At 47.4% G+C, this 11341-nt stretch overlaps 1 protein-coding gene across 3 annotated transcripts; it reads left to right on the top strand.

The window, feature by feature from the left end:
• Window positions 1-1144: 1144 nt before the first annotated feature.
• LOC125696135 (ferroxidase HEPHL1-like) lies at window positions 1145-10767 on the top strand. 3 transcript variants are annotated; one of them, XM_048951422.1, is made up of 7 exons: window positions 1145-1420; window positions 2918-2996; window positions 3874-6955; window positions 7055-7144; window positions 7612-7781; window positions 8854-9098; window positions 10502-10767. In XM_048951422.1, the coding sequence occupies exons 3-7, from the start codon at window positions 6773-6775 to the stop codon at window positions 10765-10767; spliced, it is 954 nt and encodes a 317-aa protein (XP_048807379.1). In that variant the 5' UTR covers window positions 1145-1420; window positions 2918-2996; window positions 3874-6772. The 3 variants fall into 3 exon arrangements, with proteins under 3 accessions (XP_048807379.1, XP_048807380.1, XP_048807381.1); XM_048951423.1 differs by having other exon boundaries at window positions 1145-1801; window positions 3874-4643; window positions 7012-7144; window positions 7677-7781; XM_048951424.1 differs by lacking the exons at window positions 1145-1420; window positions 2918-2996; window positions 7612-7781 and having other exon boundaries at window positions 6944-6955.
• Window positions 10768-11341: the final 574 nt, after the last annotated feature.

Below are 11341 nucleotides of genomic sequence, written 5' to 3'. Positions count from 1 at the left end.
GACCACTGTGAGGAGGGCCACACCTTGGGGCCACCACTTCCTTCCACCCCACAGCAGAAGGGGATGTAGGGTGGGGGTGGGTGCTGTGGGGTGCTAAGGGGGCCACAAAAGTGGGGCACAGGGATCGGCGGGACTTGTCTATAGGGAACCATGGGAGTCTGTGGGGACTGTGGGGGACCATTGTTGTGTCTGTATGGGACTTTGGGGTCTGTGGGGAACTTCAGTGAGCACAGAATGGCACAGGGACCATAGTGGAGCACGGGATCATAGGGGACATGGGAGTCAGTAGGGGAAATGAGGGATGTGGGGGTCTATAGGGGATTGTGGAGGACCATGGGGGTCCAAAAGGGGATGAGAGGTATGCAGGGCACCATGGAAGGTATTTGGGTTCACAGAGAATCTCAGGCCCCGTGGAGGGCTGTGCGGACCATGCTGTGGGGTCTGTGGGGGGCACAGGGACCCGGGGGCCCATAGAGGGCACTGTCCTGCACACCACTGCAACTGCAGTTGTGCAGAACATTGCTCTGCTGTCTCTGCTCTGTGCCCCTCATCGCTATGGTAGAAGTCCTCCAGGTTCAAACATGCACACACTGGGGGTCTTGGAAGGGGTGACTCTTTTGCTCCATGTGGTCCTGATGGGCAATGGTTGGAGCTGAGTGTTTCTCACTGAGGGGCACTCGTGTGACTTTGAGTACAGGGGTTGACCCACAGATGCGTTGCAGAACCCAGGGGGGCTCCAGGTATCTGATGGGGTAGACTGGAATACACTGGAGGTTCCTAGGGACCGAGGGCTATGTGTCAGTACTAAAATGTCTGCTCCCCTATCTGCTAGAAATGTCTTTCAGGATAGACTGTGATCCACACACATGGGCCATCGCAGCTCATCCATTGATAAACCACCCTTGGCAGACATTCATTTTACTTTTTTTTTTTTTTGCCTCACGGCTGTATGGGAGCTGTGAGGTCACGACCTGAAGCAGTGACTGAGCACCTGGCGAGGACTGCAGCTCTACAAGGACAGCTGGGAGCAGCTTACTTACAGGTCTGCAACGTGATGCCGCCAGCGGCGCTTGCGCAGTGCGGTGCCGAGAGTAGCGCCGAGCCGATACCGGCACATGCGCAGTTCTGTGCCGGGACTGGCGCTGGAGTGAAGCAGTGCCCTGATTCGCTCATGCGTATTGCTTTCCTGAGACTTCTGGTCCCGGATTGCTGTGGAGTCGGTGCTGCTGCACGCCGGTACCGCGACAGCGAATCCCCGAGCTGCTCACGTTCCGCTGTCGCTGCGAGGGCTTTTACGCGGCTGGGGGACGGTGCGGGGCTGGGGCTGGAAGGGGCGTTCGCTAATTCACCGGGGTGGCGAGCAAATTGCGTGGCACGAAGTGCTGTGGAGCAGCTGTGAGCCCAACCGCTCCGTTCCTTGGTGGGTTTGGGCATAAAACGGCGGAAATAAATGAGGGGCATCCTGGATTAGAAGGGGGAGAAGATTGCTGAGCCGGCGGTCCGAGAATCGGCTGCTTGCCCGTACCTGTAGTGGTGTTTCGAAAAAATTGCTATTGTTAAGTTGATGGGCGCATGTTCGCTATTAGCTGGAGGACTGATCACCATAGAGAGTGGCGGATTAGCTGCGCAGAGCGGTTAAAACGCCACTTCCGCATTTGTAGGCACATGCGTTGTGCTGCTGGCAGGACTCGGCGGCAGACAGCGGCCGTTCCGCGCGTTGGCCACGAGGTGGCAGCAGAGACCGCGGAAAGAACTTTTCCGACGGGACTGGGGGAGCGGCGGCGCAGTGCCTGGCGATCCGGTGTGCTGTGAGGACGGGAGAGGAGCACGAAGTTCGAAGTGGAGGGGTTGTGGGGGGAAAGACGAAGAAGAAAGAGGGAAACTACTCCAAACCCAGGAGAGCTGTGCCAAGTGCATATAAATAGTTGTAAAAAAGGAGTTGTTTTTTTTTTTTTTATTCTTTTTTCTTTTTGCCAGCGTCTGTTGCATTGTTTCTAAATGTTCAAATACCAAAATGCAACTGCCCAGCAAATTTAATGATAACGGAATTAGAGCCCATTGGCAGAAAGCACCGGGCCGTGTTAATGTTTGCTCAGCCTCTGTCTTGTTTATACTTCCATGTATTTTTTTCCAAGGACATTTCTTTCACTGCGGGTTTCATTTTTGGCTTTTTGTTCTTTTCATGCCATAAAATGGGAAGTTTTAGGTCCTAGCAAGTCTAAGCAGCCAGATCTAGCACAAAGCTGCAGCTTTGAGTTCTGTGTGGACCATTACAGCGTTCCTACAAAGATTAACAAAAACTGCAGTTCTTCCCCTAAGTTTACAGATGGAAAAAATTAATTCACCTGCCTAGAAAGAATTGATGTGTCACAGCTGCCATTGGCAAGATGGCCCAAGAGTTGTGTGGGTGCATCTGGCTGTGAGAGGAATGTCTCTGTGGAAGGACAGCTTTTCCCCCCTCTGATGGGGGCAGCTTCTCAGCTGCCCTACCCTGGTCTTCCTGCAGCTGGACAGATAGCCCAGAAGGGCACAGGGTACGCAGACCCTCCCCGGCCAGCTGCAGCAGTTGCTCCTGCCAGCACTCCCTTTCCCCCTGACCATTCCCATTTCGCAGGCTGGAGCCCTGTGTGGCAGAGGAGGAGAGAGCTGCAGGCAGAAGGAAAACAGGGTGCTGGGATTCCTGCAGCTCGCTGCCAGCTGTCTTCTCTGACATTTTGGGGGTGGGCAGGGGACTGTGGGAGCACCCTCAAGGCTCTGGGCAGGAGGGAAGGAAGCAAAGATGCAGCTGCAGGCAGCGGGCTCTGAGCTGGAGCAGTGCGGCCGGGCACTGTACAGCTCCCAGTCTGGGCACACAGAGCAAATTTGTCCAGCTGCGGGCTGCAGGGCTGTCCTTATCAAAAACTCCCCCATCCCACAGGTCTGCAGCGACTGCACCAGTTGCTCGAGCTCTTCCCACTGCAGGAGCTCAGAACTGACAAGAACCCTGACCCAAGCAGGTAATGGCAACATATGCACACAGATACACACCCGATACAGAATCTGGCACACTACAGTCCTCCCAGAGCTTCTTGCTGCTTTTTAGGCTGCTCTACAGCTATTCTGTCCATTCCCCTTCATTCCCCTATGTCTTGCCCCCTTTCTTCACCCATTCCTTTTTCAGGTTTTCTCCTTGCTTTCCTCACTTCCTTCCCCATGCCTTCTCCCTGCAATGGCCCCATGTTCTGCTGATCTTCTCAGCTGACGATCCTTAAACCACACTTTTCAAAGACATGGGATCAGACTGCATACAATCACTGATTTTAAAACAGCCAAAGAAGTACAGTATGGATAACAAATTCCTACCTGCTGGAAGACCAATATCAGCTCCTCATCCTGGAACATCACCATCGCCCCCAGGTTGGGCTGGTGCTGCTCATCTGCCCCACAATGCTGCTCAAATGGCACCGGCACCTCCTGGCACGGCCTGCCACCTCCCTGTGTCACCTCTACGTGTCACCTCATCTCACCTCTGTAGTTCTGACCCCACACATCAAACCCATGTCCTCACACGTTCCTGTGTCCCCATATGCCCTCTCATGTCCCCTCAAGTCCCCCTATGTCCTCTGCCCCACTTTGCTCCTTGCTGATGTCACTGTGGGGTTGAGGACGGGGACAGGGATGCCTGTGGGATGCGTGGAGTCCTGGGACGAGTTAATGGCCATGCGCAGTGGGGTGATGGTGCCCTCGGTGCACAGCTGTGACATTGGGGGGGGGGGATAGTGCCCTGCAAGTGGGGGTCATTGCCCCCAAAATGGGGCTCGTGCCCCACGCACGTGGGCAAGTTGTACGGGCAGTGCTTTCTGGAGATGATCTGTCTTTTCTCTCCATCTGCAGCGACTTCAGCAATCCCGTGTCGAGCCGCAGCAGCAATGGGGCACTGCAGCACATCAGCGATCTCTGGCTCAAGGAGCGCAGGGCTGCAGGAAGGATGCACTGCAGCCTCCCTGTTTCTGTGGGGTTTGTGTTGCTGTTGGAGCCCAAAGGCCACGTGCTGCCACAAAGGCAGGTGCCAGGTTCACCCACTGAGGACACCAAACCCTCCAATAATGTCACAGTGGCCTTTAGTTGCTGTGTGAGGAGATGACGCGCATTTCACCCTGGGGAGCCGTAAGCTGAGCCCGGCAGCTGGGCAGCCAGCACTCGCTCCATTGATGCCGCTCATCTCAGCCCTTGTGCTGCACGTGCAGCTTCTCAGCACCTCGCTGTATCAGTATTGAAGTCTGTGCTCCCCTATCTATTAGAAATGTCACCAATGGTCATTGGGGACAGACTGGAATCAAAATACATGGGCCATCCTAGCTCGCCCATCAGTAAAGCTCCCCTTGCCACACAGGCAGACCCAATTGGCTGCTGGTGTTGGTTTTTTTTTCTTCATGCCTTTATGGGAAATTTGAGATCACAGCCTGAAGCAGTGATGGAGCACCTGGCGAGGGGTGCAGCCCTGCAAGCACAGGTGGAAGCAACGCAGCTGTGGGAGCAGATGGGGCTGAGCCTGGCTCCAGCCCTCCCTCACCTCATCTGAAAGCTGGCAGCCCCACAGGCAGTGTCTCTTCCCAGTGAACCCCTCCCAGGGGTTGTTGGGGGGCTCTGGTTCTTGGAAGGAGGTAAGCAATTCTTTCTTTATTGTAGGGTTTTGATCTTTTCCTTTCTGCGGGGATCCTAAGCTGGTTTAGAGTAGCTCTATCTGCTTTGCCTGTCTTTATGGTGCCCTTCAATTGTTTTCTGGGGGAAGTGAAGGGGGTATCTCCCTTTCTCTGAACTGGTAAGGCAGGGACTGATATTCATTCCTTTCTTTTGCTCTTATCTCATTTCTGGAATGCACCAATCAGCCCTGAGGTAACGCTGGTTGGCTGTGCATTGCAACTCTGGAAATGTCTGGAGCTGATGCTCTTTTCCATAAAGGGATTCTGTGTTCTCCAGATCTTCTTTGCAGCTCTTTTTGAACTCAATACTTCTCAGGAAGTCTCTGTTCCCTCTTTGGTGATTCTTACTGCATAATCTCCAACCTGAGGCTCCAAACTTGGTTTGTCTGCTACCACATTGTCCCAACCCGTTTAATGACATGTACCCTCTGTGTCCCCTTCCACTGTGTCCTTGCATCCACCTGTGTCTTTGTGTCCTCCCTGTGTCCTCTCCCCATGTCCCCTCTTGTCTCCTGTGCCACGTATTAATTCCACCTGTGCTGAGTGTTGTTTAAGGGCACGTATTTAAATTACGTTCTGTGTCTCTTTGGATCTCGTTCTGTTTTGCAGCTCGATGGGATTTAAGGGTTTCTGGGGCTCCTCCAGTTAGTGGTTTAAGCTCTGTGAAATCTTTGGAGCAGGCAATGGAGCCCCTCATGAGCCCCCTGTTCATGCATCACTTGTATGCAGGTGGGTTTTGTGATGGCTGTTGGAAGCTCACTTAAAGATGGAGTGGGGGTCACAAGGGGCTTCCTGGGCTCTGTTCTTCTAGCCCAATAAGCGATGTGACTGGTGATAGAGTGTGGTGCATCCATCAGGCTGGGACCTGAGCTTAAGAAAATCTCTGGGCCCCAGAGGCCCTTTTCTTTGTCCTCACTTAGTGCAATGCAGTCTCCACTACTTGAGCACACTGAACACAAGTGTTCTGTTCCTGTTTTGTCTGCTTCTCTCCTCGATCTCCCTTATGAATTTGTAACAGATGCCAGGGCATGGAGCTCAGAGCATGCTGTGGCTGACCACCCTGAGGTCCTATGTTTTTTTCTGTTTCTTGCAGATCTTGCTTTGTATTTATAGGAAATGTATTCAGAGGAAAGATTTCCCTCTTCTGGACCACTTTTTCAGGATCAGCCCAGATCTCCATCCCAACTGTCAGGGGATGCTCTTAGTTTCCTAATCTGTATGATACCCAGCGCCCCCCTTCCTTCCACCCCCTGACTCCTGTTAAATAGCTAGCTCCGCAGCTATGGGACCCAGCAGTGTGATGAAACAAGGCCTCTGGTCTGCTGAATACTGGGACTGCCATGGACAGGCTCTGTGCTGATGTGGATCTTCCTGGTTGGACTGCTTGCTGAGTGTCTCCAGAGCTGTTGAGCACTCAGACTTCCCTGCCTGCCCTGATTGCTCACCAGGCCATTGACGTCCTTTGTGTCGCCGTTCCTCATGGCATCAGCTGTCACACCATAGACTCCTTGGAGTCGGAAGGAACCATTTGTGATGATCTAGTCCGACTCCCCACAAGGAACAGGGATGTTCACAGCTAGATCAGAGCCCGATCCAACCTCACCTTGGAAGGGACAGGGCATCCAGCACATCTCTGGGCAACCTGTTCCACTGCCTCACCACCCTTACTATAGAAGATATTTTCCTCATATCTAACCTAATTTTTCCCTTGTTCTTTCCTTTTGCTCCCCTTTAGATATTGAAAGGCTGTTACCAGGTCGCCTTGGAGCCTTCACTTCTCCGGGCTGAACAGCCCCAGCTCTCAGCCTGTCCTTGGAGGAGAGCTGTTTGATCCCTTGGTTCTGTTTTTTTTTTTTTTGTTGTGGCCATCCTCTGATGTGATCCAACAGGTCCATGTCTCTTCTGCACTGAGGACTCTACATCTGGACACGATCTCTAGATGTGGGATTGTGTGGAATATAGGCTCAGATAAGGGAAGCCTCTTTACTTCACAGGTCCTACAGGAGCTGATGAGAACTTCAGAAATAAAGTGGGAGCACCATACTCCGTGGCACCCTCCTTCTTCAGGGAAAGTAGAATGAATCAATCAGATGCTGAAGAAGCACTTGTCAAAATTGGTTTCAGAGACCAAATTACCATGGACAAAGTGTTTACCTGTAGCCCTTGTCAGAACACGAACCACTCACAGAAAAGGCTTAGGAGTATCACCACACGAAGTGCTGTTTGGGTGGCCGTACTTGGGAGTGGTGAGATGCCTGCTCTTGAAACCAAGGGTAAGTTTCTCCAGAACTGTGTACTCAGGTTGTCTGCTGCTCTGTTATTCCTTAAGGAATGTGGACTGTTGGCTCAAACTCCACCTCTGGAATTTCCAGTGCACTCATCCCGTGTTGGAGGCTGGTCCTAATATGCACCTGGAAGGAATAAAGGCTTCAGCCCGAGTGGGATGGAATGGACCATTTCAGGTACTGCAGTGGGTGTCGCCTACCTTGACTTCAGCAACGTTTTGTTACAGTCTCCTGTGACATCCTGGTAATGAAGCTGAGAAAGTGTGGGATAGATGAGTGGATGATGAGGTGGGCTGAGAACTGGTTTACTGGCTGAGCTCAGTGGTGGTGATGGGTGGCACAGAGTGCGGCTGGAGAGCTGTGAGTGGCGGTGCTCCCAGGGGTTGGTGCTGGGTATGGTTGTGAAAGGTAGATTGTGTTTGTGCTGTAGAAGCTTTGAGTATTTTCTGTATGTAGTACTGGCTTTACTGAACTTACAGCCCTCTTGTGAAAGAGCCGTTTGCCTTCTACTAAGAAAGTTGCTGAGCAGAGTTAAAAAGTTAAAGATTCGGGGTGTTCTGATTGGGGTGGAATTGAGGTGGGAAAGAAAGACCATATAAAGGGAAATTGCATGTACCCGCTCTCTGTTTCACGCTTTCCACGAGGTTCGTGAATGCAGAATGAAGCTGTACTTGCTAAACGTTGTGCTGTTTTTTTGCTGTTGCCGAAGTGGGGCAGTGACCAGGGAGTATTACATCGGGATTATAGAGACAGCATGGGACTATGCTCCTGGTAGTACTGATATCGTATCTGGACAACGTTTTGCAGAAGAAGAGTAAGTAATGTAGTTCGTACTGATGGAATTTTATTTAATAGCATTGTCTGCTTTAGATGCTAGGACCAGGACCTGGTGAAGTTGGTGAAATGAATTGTGCTAGTGTCAGTGAACCTGGTGGCTGACATATAAGGGAGTATTTACTTTTCCCTGACTTGCTTAAGAACTAAATTGCGACTCTCTGCTGATGGAAAATGTTGTACAATGTAATGTTCTTTTTGTGACTTTATCGTAATGAAACGTTTATTAATTAGAGGTAGGGAAATGATCATGTGAATGCCTACTGTTATTTTGAATTAGCCAAGTGGCAGTGATGAAGGGAAGGCTTCTGCTTTTACATTTTTAAACTCAGAAGTTTAACATGTTTTTTCTGTTCTGATTTTTCTGTTGGGCACAATTTTCCTTTTTAAATGTTTGTTGTTGGCAGTGGTCTCTTTCTTGTGGAGATGCAGCAGCTGGAGTGTTTCATGCAAGAAAGGCTCTGTGCAGTATGAGAAATAGAGGATAAGTGTGGTGAGGAGAAAGGTGATACCCTGAAGACATAAATAATAAATAAAGAAAACTCAGATATCGGAGGCACCAAAGAAAGTATTGGGCAGGAAAAAAAAATAGTCATCCTCTTTATTTTTTCAGTGCTTTTAAAATGAAGTAGAACTATACTAAATGAAGAGTGAAGAAGTATATCACTAGTAAGAAGAGTCTTCTCCTTGCTGACTGTGAAGTCAACATAACATGATACTTGTTGGTTTTAACTGGCTTTGGAAGATTATGCAGAACTTGAAGCACGTACAAAAATGTTGAGCAGGAAGACCTGTTGTTTGACTTATAAGCAGCAGAAAATTGTGTCAAGTATCCTTATCTTCAGTCTACAAAATAGATAGAAAAAATTCATAGTTGGTGTGTAGCATTTAGTCTCTATCTGAGTGCCTGTACTCTTCAGAAATGTGAATGTATTTGCTTCTAAAGGCAGATTGTGCACAGTGCTACGGAGGCTTGGCTTTTGTTTGAGATCTGCTAATTAGCACTGTTCAAGTATAAAGTGAATATCTGATATTGTGTATTTTCTTTACAGGCAAGCTGAAGTCTTCCTTAAAAGAGGACCACAAAGGATAGGAAGCATTTATAAGAAGGCTGTCTACACTCAGTACACTGATGTTTTATATGATGTGATAGTTGAGAAACCTTCCTGGCTGGGTTTTTTAGGCCCCATCATTAAAGGAGAAGTTGGTGATTCCATTGTTGTTCACTTGAAAAACTTTGCTTCCAGAAACTACACACTGCATCCACATGGTGTAAAATATACAAAGGAAAACGAAGGTAAGCTTGAGTCCATTTTGTGTCAGAATTTAACAAAAGCTTTGTCATCAAAGATACAACTGCCTAAGCGAATTATCTTCTGAAACAAGACACACTCAGTTTAAAATAGGAGCTGATTAAGAACTTCTGGTATTTGTTCAAGAGTGAAATACTGGGCCAAAAGTGGGGTTCGTGTAGAAGGCAATGTTAGGTCAACGTTCCATCTGAAATAAGGGTAATGTAGGGATGTCTGAAGGAAAAAAAAACGATGCTGTTGTAAAGAAAATACTGTTTGTATAAGTTATAACTCTTAACGGTATTAAGAATTCTGAATTATACACAAGATATAAGATACACAAGTTCCTTAAAACAGACAAATGCCTTCAGCTTAGATAAATTAGCCATCACTCTTTCAGATGTACTGTAACCATGCTACTGGTATTAGTGAAGACAATAGTTGTTGGCAATAGGGGAGACTTTCAAGCTGTGAAACACTGCTGCAGTTTCACTGAAATTAGTGGAGTCCTTGCATATTGACAGGTAGAAGAGTCGCGTTCTCTTCTGGACAATCTATGGAGTGTTTTTGTAGCATCTTTTATGCATACAGCAACCCATGAATGTGCCATCTGTCAGAAAGTGCAGCGTGTCCCTCCTGAGGAAATACTGTGATTCCAGTTTCCTCCTTGAAAACTACTGAATGTAGTATGATGACATCTAAACCTGAGGCTGTAGCCTGACAATTCACTCTGCCAGATGCACCTCACTGGGTAGTTTTCCATACTATTATCTGCAAGAAAGACTGCACTGGAATATAGCCACTGAAAGTTTTATTAAGATGCCTTAAAGACTGTGTGAATTATTGAGTAGATACTGTCAAAAGTAGTCTTTGAAAATTTTTCAGTGGGGAAAAAAATTGTGAAATATTAGTTTAACATCTAATATTTTTAAAGGGTTTTCATTACACCAAATATGTGACTTGGCATTGACGCACTATGGGAGCAGAACAGCATGTTGTATGGTAATATATAGAACAATATTTGCAATTTTACCACTGTTGCTCTTATTTGAGGCACACCTGTGTTCCTTGGAGAGGAATGCAATGTTTTAGAATAGATTCCAAGATCAATATTTAACAAATGTTTTACAAATATTTTAGCTGTTGTCTCTTTAGCAGAAGTACACTGTGCCCTCTTAATAAAGAACTCAATTTAAAGTTATTTGTCAAAGCGCACCTGCAGAACTCAAAGTCGAGTAAAGGAATTCTAGCAGAAGGGAGAGCTCTATCCATCTGAATTAAAATTTGTTTTACCTCTATTCGAGTATTCAATCCCTGTTATTGCAGCATGTAGTCAACTTGAAAGCACTGTTCTGACACCGTATTGTGAAATGCGTTATGTTAATGTTGGCCGTGTGCCATTCCTCAGGTGCTTTTTATCCAGACAATACCAAAGGTTTTGAAAAAAGAGATGATGCTGTGAAGCCTGGAGGCCAGTACACTTATATGTGGGATGTGACAGAAGATCAAGGTCCTGCTGAAGGAGATGCAGACTGCATTACCAGGGTTTACCACTCTCACATAGATGCTCCAAGAGATGCTGCCTCAGGGCTTGTTGGGCCTTTAATCATTTGCAGGAAAGGTAAAACGTGGATTAACTACTACATATGCAAGTTGATTGATAATGGCACTTGATAAATATAAATGAACTAATTTTCTGGAAGAGGAAATTAAGAGTTCATTTTGAAATAGTGGATTTTGTCTTGTCAGTTATCTGCCATGTAATAATAGGATGGGATTTGATTTTTGTGTGCTAGGCAAATGAGTGAAATGTGTTCATGCTAGTAATGCAAAAGTGTGACATTGATAGGTACAACAAATGTTTTACATTATCATCACATACAATATTTATTCTTAGCAAAGTTATTTTACAGCGTCTGTTAAAACCAACCTTTGTTTTCCCAATATGGCTGTAAGTTTATACATACAGTCACACTCAAGATAAACAACAAAATGTCAAGTAAACAGCCATCATCCTTACCAATACTGTGCTTAAAACTGAACAGTTTTTTTCCCCAGTTTTAATTATTTACTAACTATACTTGTTACTACTAGTATACTATCTAAGGTGGAACTGAGTGTAAGGGGGCACGCTGGTTGGAAAATTTTACCTTTTGTCTGCTGAGTCTCCCCATTTTTTTTTTTTAATTTTATTTTTTTAAGTAGCAAGTTTGGTGCTTTTAGCAAATATTCTAGTTCAGACCAAAAG

Source organism: Lagopus muta, chromosome 7, assembly GCF_023343835.1.
Source record: "Lagopus muta isolate bLagMut1 chromosome 7, bLagMut1 primary, whole genome shotgun sequence".
Classification (NCBI taxonomy): Eukaryota; Metazoa; Chordata; class Aves; order Galliformes; family Phasianidae; genus Lagopus; species Lagopus muta.
The sequence above is the reverse complement of the archived record's forward strand: the minus strand, read 5'-3'. Positions and strand labels throughout refer to the sequence as shown.